General features: G+C 39.8%; 3 protein-coding genes across 5 annotated transcripts; all 3 read left to right on the plus strand.

Moving 5' to 3' along the window:
• Positions 1-2203: 2203 nt before the first annotated feature.
• Positions 2204-4191, plus strand: LOC311050582 (P2Y purinoceptor 14-like; the record flags this gene model as incomplete). Its single annotated transcript, XM_084064666.1, has 2 exons — positions 2204-2244; positions 3224-4191. The coding sequence occupies exon 2, from the start codon at positions 3232-3234 to the stop codon at positions 4189-4191; it is 960 nt and encodes a 319-aa protein (XP_083920792.1). The 5' UTR covers positions 2204-2244; positions 3224-3231.
• A 3195-nt stretch (positions 4192-7386) lies between these two features.
• LOC311050584 (P2Y purinoceptor 13-like) lies at positions 7387-8376 on the plus strand (the record flags this gene model as incomplete). The annotated part of the gene is made up of 1 exon (XM_084064669.1): positions 7387-8376. One exon carries the CDS (start codon positions 7387-7389, stop codon positions 8374-8376), a length of 990 nt encoding a protein of 329 aa, XP_083920795.1.
• A 3829-nt stretch (positions 8377-12205) lies between these two features.
• On the plus strand, positions 12206-17930 carry LOC311050178 (P2Y purinoceptor 13-like). Of its 3 annotated transcripts, XM_084064158.1 has the most exons (5): positions 12206-12385; positions 12698-12761; positions 13501-13702; positions 13792-14187; positions 16862-17930. In XM_084064158.1, exons 3-5 carry the CDS (start codon positions 13520-13522, stop codon positions 17288-17290), a joined length of 1008 nt encoding a protein of 335 aa, XP_083920284.1. In that variant the 5' UTR covers positions 12206-12385; positions 12698-12761; positions 13501-13519; the 3' UTR covers positions 17291-17930. The 3 variants fall into 3 exon arrangements, with proteins under 3 accessions (XP_083920284.1, XP_083920285.1, XP_083920283.1); XM_084064159.1 differs by lacking the exon at positions 12698-12761; XM_084064157.1 differs by lacking the exon at positions 12206-12385 and having other exon boundaries at positions 12572-12761.
• Positions 17931-18025: the final 95 nt, after the last annotated feature.

An 18025-nucleotide genomic window follows, 5' to 3' on the forward strand; every position in this document is an offset into this window, starting at 1 on the left:
TTTTGAGTCACAGATGTCTCTCTGTCTCTCCAGCTCTTTAATAAACAGAAAATACATTTTTCGGTAGGTGTCAATATCTCAGCCAATCAGGTGAAAGTACCCATTTTAAGGTTAATTTGTATAGTGTTCCAGTTCCAATTTTGTCTGCTCATTTCTTAGTGTCATCACTTCCAATTTCACTTGTTTAATCTGTATCCTGATTGAGTTCTCTGTCCTGATTGGATAAAATTGGAAATGAAACTGAAACGAAAATGCATTTTCTGTTTAATGAAGAGGCGGAGAGACAAGGAGACTCCTAATACTGAACAAACACTCTATTGCAATGAGTACTATCAGAATATAGAGCTATTTAACAATTATTTTAACCAACGCAAATATACCCTACCTTTAACAGTTGGAAAGATATGCATTTTGCTATGTAGATTAGGGTTTTGATTCTAAACAAAGGTATGAAGACATAATTTATAGCTACTTTGATTATTTCCAGAGTTTAGTTGTTTTGTTTTACATAAGAGAAAACTTGAGCAATTTATTTGATTTCTGTCTTAATTCCAGATTCACCTGAATGCCCGCCTCCATTCAACTATATGACACAGTCGGTTGCTTAGATACTTCCTGATGTCCCCCATATTGCTGCTGAATGGAGCATCAGCCTGGATCTGTCTGCAGCTCCGGTCAGTGACGGCGCCAGGGGGGGTCTTGGGGGGGCACAAGCACCCCCTGGCGAAGGCCTAGCCCCCCTAAGCACCCCTTGCCACAAACCCAATTTTTAAGATTTTTTTTGAATGAGAATTAAATAACGTAACCCTAACCCTAACCCTAAAACCGAAATAAAGTAAAGGAAAAAAAGTACCAAAACCCACCCAAACCCGCACATTTTTTGACCCGAAACCGCAAAAAAAATGTGCGCGTGCGCACGGGACGCACCCCGCTGGAAAAAAGTCAGCCCCCACATAGCCCCCCCTGTCAGAATTCTCTGGAGCCGTCACTGGCTCCGGTCCACCCCGACCTTCATTGAAGGACCTCGTAGCTGCTGACCTCATGACACTGACAATGTCAGTCAACCTCCCGGGAGTGCAAGTCAAGTCAAAAGCGGTTGCCTGTAATTTTTACATTGTTTTATTTGGCTGTTAATATAGAAATATTGCTTTGATGGCACTCCAGTTCTTCAAAATTGTCAGACCCCCCTGTGGCAGGTTGTTGGGTCAAAGCCTGGTCTTTATGTAACAAACACCTTGACTTGGTTAGTGAAATCTAGTTGTACAGGTTTTCCGTCCATGATTCTAACTGTGCAGGACACTGGCAATTCAACAAAAGTCTTATGTATGTCCCTAAAAGGTCTGAATGGTCTGCATTTTCACAAGGGTGTCATGATGTTTTATGAGATTATTTTCTGGTCTGCCAGTAACAAAAGATCAAACTACGAGTGTTATTTGTCCTCCTGGTGTTCTTTGTATTTTTGTATTCCTCTCCACATTGAACAGAATTCCTTCGACACTTTATGGAGTCCAGAATGAGTGTGTTTGTCTACTGATGACTACTATACAATTACCATTTGGCTCCCAATGTCTGCCTGTCTCAATGATACTCTTAAAAGGATTATCATCTAAGGATGCTGCAGGTCCACTATGTCTGTATGGAATCCTACAGTAAAATAAGAACCCAATTTTAAATTAGTATGATATTCTGTTTCCAAATGTATACAGTACATATAAAAACATCATATTTATTGATAGATACATCTATCTATCTATTGAGTGTTTTCTGATTTCTGACTTTGAGGTGAAACTACAGACATGTTGATCTTACATGTCTGTATATAAATGAAATTAAATTATATCAACTCCTTTCACAGCTTAAAAATTATGTTGGACTGACATAATTTGTATATTTTGTATAACTAAATGCCTCTAAATCTGTGTGAACAAAATCCTCCAGTAACAATGTTTTGGGCTTATGTGGTGGGGCTACTCTTCTGTTTACATTCAGATCCAATACAAGGGCTTAACAACTCTAAAGGGGGTGGCATGATCTGGCATCGGCTAAGGGCCGGGTCATTTTTCCTATTTTTGCATTTTCCCGGATGAAGTGACCAACTGGTCACAGGTGAAATATTGTATTGCACATTAGGAAAATTTGAGGTTTGTTCTACAGTAGGCCTAATACAGTTGCCGTGTGAGTTAGTTTTCACCTGAGGTCGTGTTCAAGAGGGCGAGCAAAGATTCAGTACCTACCACCTGTACAGTAAGTTGTTGAAAATATATATTTTAATCGTCTCTCAATAGTTGAACATAGTTGAGCAAATACTACATCAATTATAGAATATATAAATGAACAGAGGTTTGTCTTTTTGCTAGATTGATTTGCAGGTTTTTATATGAAACTACAGTGTTGGGCAAGTTACTCAAAAACAGTAATATATTACTTATTTCTTGTTACTTGTTTAAAAAGTAATTTTATTACTTTACATATTACTCCCTGCCAAAAGTAACTCATTACTCATTACTTACTTACTTTGCATTTTCAACATTAGCAGTTGTTTTCTTTTCCCTTTTCTGCAGCCTACATTGTAAAATCCTCATTGTTGATTTAACTCGGAAAAGTGTACTGTACCCATGACATGATGGGTCCATTTGGTTCCATTTGTAAACTCATTTGAATTAAATTAACACTAAGACTTTTACTGTCTATGATGAATTAATAACTTACAGATAAATGAAAACCACACCTGGGCTCAAACTGATAATGAGACACAATCTTTGAACAACTTCTGTTGTTTATTAAAGCAGTTAAGCTCCAAACAAAGTGCAATGCCATATGAGGCCAACATGTGCTAATATGTTATGAGTGACAGTAATAAGTTTAACAAAAATAATATGTTAACGTATGTATTATAGGCTATAATGCATCATTCAGAAATCAGAAGGACAAAACATTCTGTATCGCTGGATATTTAGTGCATCATTATAAATCTGGTGTCCTATTAACTTGCCAAACAAAACCTGGGTCAGGCTTGACACATGTAAATAATCCACTGAGCATTACAAGATTTTGATGAATTGAGTACAAAGGACCCCAATGGAAACTGTACTTAAGTTACTTTCCAACATTGGAAACTATGAAGAAACATAAATATTTTAACTATTTCCAGTTTTTTTCCTCAATTCAAGCAACAAACTATGCTAATCACACTAAATGTCTTTGATCTCTGTCTTAATAGCAGGTTTTATCATGATGACATCTAACAGCACATCATCTCCCTCCGCTGAATGCCCTCCATTCAACTATGACACAGTTGACTTGGCTGTCTCATGCCTGTTCTTCCTGATCTTCCCTATAGCATTGCTGCTGAATGGAGTAGCAGCCTGGATCTGTGTGCAGCTCCGGTCCACCTCTACCTTCATTGTATACCTGAAGAACCTAGTAGCTGCTGACCTTCTCATGACGCTAACAATCCCTATAATATCAGCCAGCGCCCTGCCGGGAGCACGGGTCGAGTTAAAAGTGCTTGCCTGTCGTTATTTTTACGTCATTTTCTTTTGCTGTTTATACATAAATATTACTTTCATGGCACTCATCAGCCTAGACCGCTTCTTCAAAATTGTCAGACCCTGTGGCAAGCTGTTGGGTCAAAGCCTGGTCTTTAGCTATGTGACTACCACCGTGACTTGGTTAGTGATATTTGGTGCCACAGGTGTCCCGACCATGATTCTAACTGACCAGGACCCTGGCAATGCGACAAAAAACTTCTGTATGTCCCTAAAAGGTCAGAATGGTCTGAGTCTTCACAAGGGTGTTGTTATATTTTGTGACGCTCTTTTCTGGTCTGCCAGCATGGTGATTATGGTTTGTTACATCTGCATCACCAACAAGGTCATCCAATCCTTCAGAAGCTCCGGGAGCAACAACAGCCAAGGGAAACAGACGACCAAACTGCGAGTGTTCTTGGTTCTCCTGGTGTTCTTTGTGTGTTTTGTTCCTCTCCACATAGTACGGATTCCAATCACACTTCATGAAGTGCAGGAGGACCATGTCTGCCCTCACATTTGGCTACAGATTACCAATCGTTTTACCATTTGGCTGTCAACAACTAATATCTGCCTGGACCCACTTCTCTATCTCTTCTTGTGCAGAGAGTTCAAAGACAAACTAGTTCATCTTGTAAAAGCTATCAGAGCCGCATTAAATTGAGATTAAATGCTTCAGTGGACTGTTCCATAAACTTGACCTCTAATCTTGATCTTAAAAGGATAGACACTGCATGTCCACTATGGAATCCTGTATAGAGTAGAACAATAACCCAATTTTAAACGACTCTAATAATCTAAAATATATATTCATAAAAACATTATCTGCGTTAGAGTTAGATATATACTAGATATGTACAAGTATTTCATTACTTTATAGTACTATAGGGTTAAGATATTTGATGATACATGATATTTATTGTAATTTATATACTTTGTTGTTTTGCCATTTATTTAGTTAGATATCCATTCATTTACTTGTCTAACTACAGTATCTAACTAGTTATTTACAAAGTAGCTAATACTGTAGATACCTACTGTAAATGCACTTCTGATTTCTTACTGAAACAACAGTACAGCCTGTAGCTGGGAAAAAAAGGCAATCAACTCCTTTCACAGCTTAAAAGTGATGTTGAACTGTTATTTGTGTTGTGTAACTAAAACTGTGACTTGAGTGTGAATAAAATCCTTAAGATTCAAATGATCTGTTGGGCTACTCTTCTGTTTACATTCAGATACAGTACAAAGGCTTAACTTGTGGCATTTGCTAATGGCCATCATTATTCCTAATTTGCATCTTCCCGGATGCAAAATTCTGTGAAGTGTGCCCAGCTGTGACCACTGTGTCACAGATAAAATATTGTATTGCGCATTAGGAAAATTAAAGTTTTTTGTTCTACAATAATACATCTGCTGTGTGACTGCATAGTTAGTTTTCAGTTGAGGTCCCGTTCAAGAGGGCGAGCAAAGTTTCAGTGACACCTGTCGGTGTGCTACAGGTGGTACCTGTGCTACAGGTGGTACCGACTTACAGGCAAAAGCCTGGTCTTGAGCTGAGTTACAGCCACCTTGACTTGGTTAGTGATATTTGGAGGCATAGGTTTCACGATCGTGATTCTAACTGACCAGGACCCTGGCAATTCAACAAAAAAAAGTCTAATATGTCTGAATGGTCTGAGTCTTCACACCATCATCATCATCTGTCGATGATAAAAGATAATCAATCATAATAATGTGCTTATAAAAAACAGAGGTGTCGTTTTATTTAGTGACGTTCTTTTCTGGTCTGCCAGTTCCCTCTTGACCTATAGCGGTAGATGTTTGGTTTCCCACACAGGAGACCTGGGTTCAAATCTTGGGTGTTACATCAGCATTGTGATTATGGTTTGTTACATCTGCATCACCAACAAGGTCATCCAGTCCTTCAGAAGGACACAGGAAGAGTGGGCTCTTAAATATTGTGGCTAACTTAATAATAATAATAATAATAATAATAATAATAATAATAATAATAATAATAATAATAATAATAATATCTCAAATTTATATTATGTACCTGAAGGCGTTTAATACTAAGGCTTAATAAGAAGAATTTGGAAAATGGTCTGAATTAAAGTGATTTGAACATGCACGGTGCATCATTATCAGACCTAAATTTACTCTTCAACTTCTTGTTTATGCCCATAATCAAATCATGTATACTTTACTAAACTGTATTACTTCAGACCATTTTCTAAATTCTTTATTTCTTTTACTTTTTGGAAAATAGCCAATTTAACATTGAGGTGACCACAATGTTTAGGTCCCCACTCTTCCGGTTACCCTTCAAGAGCTGGGGGCAACAACAGAAACAACAGAAGACCAAACTATGAGTGTTCTTGATGTGTTCTTTGTATGTTTTTCCTCTTCACGTCATACAGAATGTCCAGGATGAGTGCAGCGTCTGCCCTGAAATGTGGTTAGAGATCAACAATAAATTTGCCATTTGGCTCTCAATGACTAATAGATCCTCTTCTCTACTTGTGCAGAGAGTTCAAAAACTATAAGGGTTGATCTGGTTAAAGATAGATCGGCCCTAGCTGCACCAAATTCAGACACTGCACTGTATAAAAACATCCTCATCTGATTTACTGAGGTCATGTTAAGTAATAAAATAAGTAGATTGTGTACCTTATGTTTTTATGTATTTATACATTTCAATTTTCTTTTCTTGTAGAAATAGGATTTACTAGAATAGCAAAATTTGCTTCAGTGGACTTATAAACTTGTTCCATAAACTTGACTTGTAGTGCCCTCTATTGATCTGAAAAGGAATCCAAACTCATGTGACTATTGTGCTACTATATTAATTAAGTAATCAAGTATTTATTTACAGTACTTTTTCATACTACACTATTTATTATAATAGACTTCATTATTTTGCCATTTATTTGTTTATCTATTTCTTGTCTAATTCTCTAGCTACAGTAGCTAATACTATAGCTACCTACTGTACAGTACACACACTGGAAATCGCATGGAGAGATTTCAGATTTCTTACACTAAGCTGAAACTTTAGAGAACTTTAGAGATATATATACTGTATCAAAAAGGAAATCAACTATTTCACAGCTTAAAAGTTGAACTTACATGTATATACATTGTCCTGTGGATCCACTCTTCGGTTTACATTCAGATACAGTATGAGGGCTTAACACATCTGTTGGCATTGGCTAAGGGCCAGTATCATCTTTCCTATGTTTGCATCTTCCCGGACGAAGTGGTCACAGATGAAATATTGTATTGCACATTAGGAAAATGAAAGGGTTTGTTCTGCAGTGATACATCTGCAGTGTGATTGCATCTTAGTTCTCAGTTGAGGTCCTGGATCAAGAGGGTGAGCAAAGTTTCAGTACCACCTGTAAGTTTTTTTTTAAATGTATCTTTTTAATCCTCTCATTATTGAAAAAGTAGTAGTGTTTTGCTGGGTTTTGCTTGTAAACTATTATGAAAGACATGTGGCAACTTATAAGTCAGACCAGTCATATATGTTTTCAAATGCAATGTCAAGTTCAAGGATGCATAAAAATCTATTAATTAACAAGCAATGTTGTAAAATATAATAATGTAAAAAATGTGTTAACTGATAATGACATCAAATGGCATTGTGGAAAAAGGTCAGTCCAGGCTCTCAGCAGTCTTTCCATTACTTATTGCTTTTAAGACTAGCTGAAGTCTAACTGCATTGCTTCCTTTCTCAGAATTGCAAACATCACAGGGAAAATTGAATGTAAACACATACCTTAAGTCAACAAGTAGTTAAAATATATTTTTAACCTCTTTTTAATTTATATTTCTTTCCATTTTCTCAGGTGCAGTGATGACATCTAATCTTACACATCATGATGGCCCTGTGGAGTGTGCCACAGGGCCCAACTTCATGGCTATCACAATAATCTACTTGCTGATATTCCCGATAGCTTTGATCATCAATGGAGTAGCAGCCTGGGTCTCCCTGCGGCTCCGGTCCACCTCTACCTTCATGGTGTACCTGAAGAACCTAGTAGCCGCTGACCTTCTCATGACACTGACATTCCTAATCAACGCTGTCAATGATCTTGCCATTGAAGCGCGCCAGCTGCACGTATTTGTCTGCCGTCACTCTGCTCCCGTTTTCTACACGTGTATGTATATAAATATCGCTCTAATGGGCCTTATCAGCCTGGATCGCTTCTTCAAGATCATCAGACCTTGCGGAAAATTGCTAGGCCAGAACCTCATCTTTGGCAAACTGATGTCCGCCCTGGTTTGGGTGATACTGTTTGGAAGTATGGCTATACCGAATATGATTCTAACTGACCAACCTGCCAATTCCACAGGCCCAATCACATGCATGTCTCTAAAAGGACCAGTCGGAATTTATTACCATGGAAGCATAGTCATTATCATGAATGGTTTATTCTGGTGTGTCAGTGTGCTGGTTGTGGCTTGTTATATCTGTATAGCTAAAAAGGTTATCCAGTCCTTCAGAAACTCTGGGAGCACCAACAGCCAGGGACAGAAGAAGACCAAATTGCGAGTTTTTCTGGTTCTTGTTTTGTTTTTCGTGTGTTTCGGACCATACCACATAGTGCGGGTCCCTTACACTCTCCTACAGACCAAAGGACAGAAGGGCTGCCCTCGAGTCTGGGCCAGGTTTGCTAAGGCATTTACACAATGGCTATCCAGTACAAATGTCTGCCTGGACCCACTTCTCTATTTCTTCCTGTGTAGAGAGTTCAGGGAGAAACTAATATCTATGATGAACAATATGGGGATCAGATCCCCACGAGTCGCTGCAGAAGGCAGAACAGAGAACATTTCACCATAAAGAGGGTGACGATTGAGGTTCTGTAACTGTAGAACAGTGGTATTGACGTTCATGTAAACGTAAATAAATCAAAATAAAATCAAGAGTAAAATCAAATATAGGCTAGTTTAAACAATATTTGTACTAAATAGAAACATGTTCTCCAGGGCTAGTGTTGTAGCAGTGTCTGGAGAAGTATACTCCCTTCTTCAACTTATTTGCTTCATAATGGTTCCATATGGACAGTTATATAACTTGTACTGTTACTGTAGGAAATACAATGTATAATTCTGAATGACCAACCAAGCAGAGAGTTCAGCCACTTCTCACGTAAACATCATTATGTTATTGGCTGTTTTTAATAGAACATTTGCATTTACTCACAAGTACTCTGCCTTGTGCAGCAAATGAGTTTAAAATATTCAGAATAAAAATGTTTTAAAAATATTTATATTTGTGACACTAGAAGTGAGTATTAGCCATGCAATGCCAACTAAAAAAGAAGTGGGTTAGTGGATATAGGGCTTCATGTACAACACTCTTGAGGGTCTTACTTCTGTCTTACATTTACATTGTGCTTTGCATTGTATTGACTTTTCCAGACAAGCGGGTACGGCGTATACCTAAGTGTTCCTTACACAACGCCAGGTTCCAGGGCCTTTTCTGATATTTACATTGTGCTTTGCATTGCGTTGACCTTTCCAAATAAAGGAAAAATTGTGCCATATGGTATTTCATGAAAGTGTGTCATACATGAAGTGACTAAAGATTGAGTAAAAACACTAACATGAAATACAACGAGAATTGATTAATCAAGATAAATTGGTTAACTTTTCTTAATATTTAATATTCAAATTAAAAATTGCACCTTACTTAAGAATCTGGGTTACACGTAACTTTAAAGACCCTTTAAATCAAATGTTCACCCACTGTTAGTCACTGTTAGAAACAGGAAGAATAAATACAATCAAAATTAATACTCCATCTTGAAACTTTAATCCATGTTCTAGAGGGGTTATTGGCATAATCTATTCTTTATTCAATTCACATAATATGGAACCCCTGACATCATTAAATAGTCACTGGGAGGGAGATTCGGGGACACAGTTTCCTAATGATATTTGGCAATGTTTTTTTAAATAGAGAGAATGAATGTTGCTGATGTTATGTCTCATAATTTAACCCCATTGTACTTGTATATTGTATAAATTATTTACTTGCCTATTACCTAAAAACCTATTTCGTTTTTTCTATTTTTTTCTTTCTGTGCATGGCATTTTAAATTGTGTTTATAATGGTACAATAATATAACAAGGTTGTGTCTCTGTCTGAGTGGGATCTTTGGATGGGTGATATATTATTTATTGTCTCATTGCTTTGTGTTTAATAAAACAAGTACAGTACCAATAAAAATACTTTGAGCAACTTGCATCTTACTATCTATCCATGTGTGTGTGTGTGTGTGTGTGTGTGTGTGTGTGTGTGTGTGTGTGTGTGTGTGTGTGTGTGTGTGTGTGTGTGTGTGTGTGTGTGTGTGTGTGTGTGTGTGTGTGTGTGTGTGTGTGTGTGTGTGTGTGTGTGTGTGCACGCACGCGTGAACACGCATAATGTGCAATAGAGCATCAGTACTGCATCAGTGTGCCTTGTGTCCAAGAAAAGAGTCATTTGTATTTCCATATTCAGAAAAAAGCAATGACCTGTGAAACAAAAAAACAAAGTGGGTTGCAAATGTAGTCCATCAAAACAATCTTTAACACAGAACAAGGATACTAGATATTTGTTTACAGTATGTTGATGTTTTGCATTGAGTGGATTTCATACATTGATAAATTACCTATTAGTAGGTCATTGCTTCAGTGTCTCCAACGTAGTGTAAATTTAGCAAACTGAACTATTTCAGTGATTGTTCCAAACATTTGGTTATTCTTAGTCTAAACCATAAATTCACTAACAAGGACTGCTGCATCTGCAACGAAAAGCTAAGTAAGAGTGATGTTCTTATAGTTAATACTCTGGCAGCATTCTGAACAAGCTGTAGTTACAGTAAGTAACACCTGCTTTGTCAGTCCAGCAAAAAGTATTGGGAGATATTATGTGCTTCTGAAAGTTAAGATTGGCATCCAAAATCACACCCAGATGTTTTGCATGTTTTACTGACTGGTGCCTCAAATCCGTATTATGGGTTTTATTATTGTATTAATATATAGCTGATTACTATAACTTTTATACTCTCTCACCGTATCTAAACCTCCTCTTTGGCCTTCCTCATCTCCAGGTAAGAGGAGAACAGGAAGGCCAAAGAGAAAGTTGATGGATGCGGTGAGAGAGGACATGCAGGTGGCAGGAGTTACCGAGGCAGAAAACTGAACATGGATACAGATAATCCGCTGTGGCTACCCCGATGGGAATTAGCTAAAAGAAGAAGATTATCATTTTTGAATTTACTGAAATGAAGAATGGTTTTACAACAAATTCATGACTTTTTATATCACAAGGCAGGCTCACTGACAGGACGTAAGGCTTGCCCGAGCAAGTGCCCATGGCGTAAATAAGAATACACCTAGCTCAGCTTCAGGATGTAAGGTGAGGCGAAAGTTTCATGTAGAAAAAACCTGTCAGAACATACATCCATGATCAGAACTGACTTTTTTTTCTCACAAGGTTTGTAATTTACCAATGAAGACATGTTTGGATTGACCAGTCAAAGCTTACTTGTATTGACACGACTATTTGTGTATTGTCTCGGCACAGAGACAGCAGAGATTGAGGTATTTGTCTTCCATTCTGCCAGCGTGCACTGTTGGGGACTTGATCCTAATATCATCATCTGATGGAACTACTGAAATGGAAACCATCAGGTGAGGTCAGTGGAGTGGATGAAATCAATTGTTGTAGGATAAACTAACTTAGGTAGGTTAGTGTTCTAGGACTGGAAGTCATGTTCCTGAAACTCTACTACATACAGTAGCTGTGATTGGTGAAAATGGTTGTTCCTGTTGTTTTAGGAAACAATTTGTGTGGAGAATAGTAGAATTTCTCAAAGCCTGCTAGTAATATGGCATTGAAGCCTTGTAATATTTTCACTAATTGTTGGTTGATTGAGTGACTGGTGGTAAACATACCTGTATGACAAACACTACACATGTACTGTTTTCCATCCAATAACATTTCTGGTCCAGATCCAAGCAATATATCTACGGAATCTTGTGTTGTCCTCAGAACACACATTTTTTTGTCATAATAGGACAAAAGGGAATACAAGCAAATGAGGGCCAAGTAAGTCCCATCAGTTTTGAGAGGAAAGAACTGTGTAACGTTTGTTTGGTCATTGGGATTGTATGCCATGGCTGTGGTTAGACAACATTGCATGTACGCACAAACACACAAACACACAAACACACACACACACACACACACACACACACACACACACACACACACACACACACACACACACACACACACACACACACACACACACACACACACACACACACACACACACACACACACAGCCTTAAAAAATCAACTAGCATGCACTTTCTTTGTGCCAGAGGATAGTGACCTTAATATACTGTAGGTTCGTGAGAAACCTCTGTGAGAAATATACATGATACATGTCCTTTTCATCAACCACAACCACAGCTGGTATATACAGTATGACATTTGTCTCTCTTATTTTGGGGTTAGCTGCAGCCACAGCACGGCTGAACACCGGAAAAGAGGAGGTGAAGGAACTAGGGCAAGCCACCGGACCGGGGGGAGGAGCAGAAGGGGGGCAGGAGGTCTCTCTAGATCTGGCTTGAGAAATGAGTTCATGCCTTTGGTGTTCACCCATCAACAGCCGTAGTGCCAGAGACTGACGCAAGCTACATGTGGCAGGCGGACTGGCACGGAGCAGAACAGACCCCTCGGCGGACAATTGGAACAGGAAGCGCATAAGGAAAGGGTCTTTCACTGAGAGGAAGACTGGCAACCTCATTGGGATTGTGACAAGACAGCCACACATTAGCTCCAGAGGCCGCCCATTGTAAGGGGATCAAACAAGTGCAAACACACACACACACACACACACACACACACACACACACACACACACACACACACACACACACACACACACACACACACACACACACACACACACACACACACACACACACACACACACACACACACACACACACACACACACACACACACACACACACACACACAAGAACAGCTTTTCTTGGGTGCCGGGGTAAGACCAAGAGTGTAAAGCTGGAAGCCAAAGCAAAATTAAAAGGCTTTGGATTTTGAGACAAAACTGAATTGGATGTTTAATTTCTTCATATTTAAGGGACATATTCTTCTCCTGTGGATTTTACATCTCCGTAAACCAAAGAGGACAAGGACACTGAGAGGTAAGGCTAAATTGTGGGTTTTCCAGATAAGATATCAATGTAGGCTATATTATGTACAGTACATAGTCTCATGCGGTGTACAAAACTGTCCCATTTAGCAAGAGTCTAAATGCCCAAGAGAGTATACTTTGAGAGTATGTCTTGGTTGCCTTAGCACCTGCTTCTGCACTGAATGTTATTTGCAACTGTTTTCTATGTAAAGCTATGTAGATGTAGTGCCATGTATTCACAGTTAATGGGCCTCAGGATGTTAATTGAGGCCCTAGCCTATGAATGGAAAACATCTTTACATCCGCTGGTATTGAGATTTATTGTACCATAAAACTGTGAAAACATATAAGAATAACAGCTCAGGCTGCAACCGATGTCTGTAATGCTACATAAAGCTCCATACAATATTATCATGTTATGTTAATATGTTCAATGCTATGTCTATTTATGTTATCATTAGCATTGCCAACATCCTAGAAGTTGGCAATGCTACTCCTTTTTGGTCCCACAGGCAAGTAAAATACTGCAACTAATAGACTAAGTTGCAGATAAATCAGTCAACAAAGTACAATTCTTTATTGTTAGAAAACATGAAAATATCTCATTTACTGTAATTCTTACAGAAACTTTTCATCCAGCAGCTAATCCATCTTACATCGTGTATCTCACACTGTAAATTCATTCCTCTCTCGATGTCCTCTTTCCTTCATTCCATCATCTCTCTTTTCTATTCCTTTCTACTCTCAAGGTCCACCAAGGTTGTGAAGATGAACAGCACAGTATCCAATAACTCAATGAAGTGCTTTAGAGATGCCAGTGTGACAGCAGTGGTTTTCCCCTGTCTATATAGTATCCTCTTCCTAGTGGCCTTGGCACTGAACAGCCTGGCAGCATGGATCTTCTTTAACATCACCACTACCTCTACTTTTATGGTCTACCTAAAAAATGTGGTGAGTGAAGGGATTTGTGCTTAAAATATATTTGTCAGTGCAAAAATAAATAAAGAAAGTGATTAATCATTGTGATCCTTCACCAATAGGTGGTGGCTGACATGCTTATGACTCTGACCTTCCCCTTGAGGGTGATGAGTGATGCTGGCGTGGGCTCCTGGCAACTGCGTGTCTTCTACTGTCGATACTCGGCCGTTGTGTTCTACATCACCATGTACATCAGCATTGTTTTCCTGGGCCTCATCAGCCTGGACCGCTACCTGAAGATAGTCCGGCCCTTTGGGAAGTGTGCCCTGCAGAAGGTCAGGGTTGGTCAGGTGCTGAGCGCAGCTGTCTGGGCAGTGATTTTATCTCTAACGCTGCCAAACGCCATCCTGACTGACCAGCCACCGCCACCACAGCTCTCTGGAGGCAAACTCAAGTGTGCCTCACTGAAGAGTGAGTTTGGTCTGCATTGGCATGAGGGATACAACTATTTCTGTCAGGTAACACATCTTAACTTTGCACTAATATTGTCTAAATGCAACATACTGAATAGCTATTACTGTTTAGCATTATGGTAGGGCAAGGAATTAGCCTTGTTACTTCACTCTAACACGTGCATTAGAGTGAAGTAACAGCAGGGGAGCACAAACCTTTCACCTTTGACCCTATGTCCCTTTTGACCCATGACACAACCCAGTGTGTTATTCCTAATAATGAATTGACAATTAATTTGACTGCTGACAACAGCCATGGTTTTAATAGTTACAAGCAAAACAAGCATTTATGCACTCAGAAAAGCCAAAAACGTTTATTTATTTATTTGTATTTATTTTTAGCGGTGCCAGCCGCTCTACACTTGACTATGTCCGTCCGTATGTCCGTTTGTCCGTTTGTCCGTTATGTCCGTTTGAGCACGGGCTTTAAACAGCTATAACTCCAGATCGCAGCATGCCAGCAAGTCCAAATTTGGTATGTGGACTTACACCACCAATAGGGACGAGCATTGACTGCTGAAGCCCCGCCCCACCCTATTATAGCGCCACCAGGAGGCCACTGGCTTTAAACAGCTATAACTCCAGTTTGCAGCATGCCACCAAGTCCAACTTTGGTATGTGGACTTACACCACCAATAGGGACGAGCATTAATTGCTGAAGCCCCGCCCCGCCCTATTATAGCGCCACCAGGAGGCCACTCATCAAAGGCACCGCTTCCTTCACACAGGGTGCGATTTTTTCAGTGCACACAGGACAAACAAACAACCGATTTTGCTTGTTTGTCAAACTAACAAACTCTAGGCAAAGTAATGGTTTGGCAGCCTGTTGCCAGTGGCCTTGAGACCGCATAACCAATTTCCATGCGGCATCATCTGAAACAGCCCATGGTTGGGGTGGCTTGGGTCTTTGATGATTCCGCAGGCTCAGTGTGAGTCGTATAGGGCTTGGATGGGGGGAGGTCACATCCACTGATACACTGTACGCACAACCCTTGGCATTGCCTTGCGGTTGAGGTCGATATAGTTATCATACCAGGTAGTGAAGCAGCCAGTCAGGAATCAGGATGCTCTCGGTGGTACTGTACCTCTGTAGAAAGCTCTTACGACTTTGGGGCCCATGCCTTCTTTAGTTGTCTGAGAAAGTAGAGTTGTTGCTGAGCTTTCTTCACTACCCGCTCTTTTCTGCACATCCCAGGGGATGTCCTCACCTCCACTTCTCTCCTGTAGGCTGTCTCATCGTCGTTCGTGATCAGGCCTATTACTGTGGTCATACTCACACTTATAGGTGTACAGGCAGTAGAGAAGGGGGCTCAGAACACATCCCTGCGGGGCTGCTGAGGGTCAGGGTGGAAGTTAGGGTGGCGTTGAGACCTATTAGGCTTTTGAGCTTGGTGTCTAGTTTGAGGGGGATTATGGTGTTGAACGCTGAGCTGTAGTCTATAAACAGCATTCTCACAAAGGACTTGTCTCTTTCTAGGTGTGAGAGGGTGGTGTGTGGATCTGTTTTGTCATTAGGCAAACTGTAGGGGGTCGAGTGTGAGTGGCAACTTGTTGTTGATCAGCTCTCTGACATCTCTCTCGAAGAATTTGCTCATTATGGGTGTTAGTGCTATAGGCCTTCAGTTGTTTAAGAGCAGCGACACATAGGACACCACACACCCGCATGATGATGATGATGATAATGATGATACTCTATGAAAACATAGAGCAGCCCCCATATGCTTTCCCCTTTTGGAATGAATGAAGTATATCATCATCTACAGTACCTCAATTCAACTATATTTTTTTCAGTCATGATTTTTAGACTATATAAGACATACCTTTAGGTTAACATTTTGTTCAAAATCCAACATGTTTATGCCCTTTATTTATGTATTTGTTGAACTGGGGGTGGGGAGGTTGGACATTCATAATTGCCTACTTGTTGTTAACTAGTTGTACAAGTTCTTGTTTCATTGTTTTATTGGATCTTGTTTATTCAATACACTTATTTGTTGTAGCTCTTGCTCATTTGATTTTCCTATTCGTCTCATCTGTTTAAGAAAGTAGGTAGCTGATACATTGCACTTTTACCTTAGCGCTAGGTATGCTCTTAGTTGCTTGTTTTAGAAGAGAATGCACTTAAGACTTCTGGTGATTAGTAGTTTTGTTCCCTACCTACAGTATGTTGAATGCACTTATTGTAAGTCACTTTGGATAAAAGCGTCTGCTAAATGATTGTAATGTAATGTAATAATGATATTCCTTCAGTAAAAAATGTAATCGCACTGTCCCTTCAGCATGGAACCATTATGAAGCAAACATTAGTCGTAACACATTTATGTTGGCCTGCTAATTTGTGGTGAATAAAACTGAATGTGAAAAGGACATGTATTGAGTGCTGGCTGTATTCTTCTCTTGCTAATTTGTGGCAGCATTCAGAGTAGGCCTCCTTTCTGGCATGGGGCATGAAATGTAGCTAAATTAGAGTACATCGACCAGCCTCGACCCCGGAAGGCCCCCCACCCCTCCGATTGCTGGGGTGGGGCATTTCCGACCAAAATTATTCTCTTGTAGCGTGAGCACAGCTTAATTAACCAAAGGCAATTGCAATGAGTGTGCATGGAAGTAAAACAAGGTCCAAACACTTTTCAGTGAAGTGAATGCTTTGTTGTGCTTTCTATTGATGTATTGTGTCCAGGTGGTGTTCTGGGGCACTTTGGCTCTGATGGCAGTCTGCTACACCTTCATCAGCAGGAAGGTGTACGAGTCATTCAAAGCCTCCAGGAGCAGCTCCGAAGCAACCAGTCGCAGGACCAAAGCAAAAGTCTTTGTGGTGGTGGCAGTGTTTTTCATCTGCTTCGCCCCCTACCACTTTGTCCGCGTTCCCTACACACTGACCCAGACCCGGAACACGGAGAAAAGCTGCAGAGCAGAGAACGCCCTCTACATCGCCAAGAATACCACCTTATGGTTGTCGGCCACGAACGCATGTCTGGACCCACTCATCTACGTGATCCTGTGCAAGGAGTTCCGGAAACGACTGACGGCTACGTTCAGCCGCAAGCTCGTTTCAAAGGTCACCATGGACACGGTATCTGTAACGCAAATAGAGATGTCACAGTATTGACAGGAAAGGCTGTTAAAATGTAGTCATGAAAGTTCAGAGGTTCTTCAGTAGGGCTCATGCCATGCAATTTTGAGTTCCATCACCAAGTGTGATGTGACATATTGTACAACAGAATAGAATAAAAAGAGATATATATATATATATTTTTGGCACAGTACATCAGTGATTCTCAAATGGGGATACGTATACCCCTAGGTGTATGCAGAGGTACTACCTGTGGTACGTGAGAGAAAGTGAACATTTTTATATTAATGTTAATGTTTAATGATACAACATTGACAAACTTGAACCTGCGGATCTGTAAAGTGTTAAACCAAATTAAATCAAAAACTTGTCTAGCGCAACAGTTATCGAATAGAGAGCCATGCTTATTTGCTGTTATGCTGTTTTATTTTGAACATATTCATCAAAACTTACTGAAATTACGGTTTTAAATAAATCTGCTCAGGATGCACTAATTGCAATTCTTTCAGCCCGCTTCTTCCACAATGTTATATAGTTCGAAAGGTGGGTTGTCCTTCATTCATAGCATCATATGCTAGCAATGGTTATTCTTGCACCTTTCTAAGTAAAATGTTGTATTCAGGTAAATAGGGTACTAGGATTCAGAAATCAGAGAATGGGGGTTCTGAAGCCAAACACGTTTGAGAACCACTGCAGCACATTACTGTATAAGTTGTCCAAAACATTTACTCAACTCTCCTTACATTCCCTCTGCACTTCCTTTCATCTAAA

Source organism: Gymnoscopelus microlampas (genome assembly GCF_963454915.1).
Source record: "Gymnoscopelus microlampas genome assembly, chromosome: 8".
Lineage (NCBI taxonomy): Eukaryota > Metazoa > Chordata > Actinopteri > Myctophiformes > Myctophidae > Gymnoscopelus > Gymnoscopelus microlampas.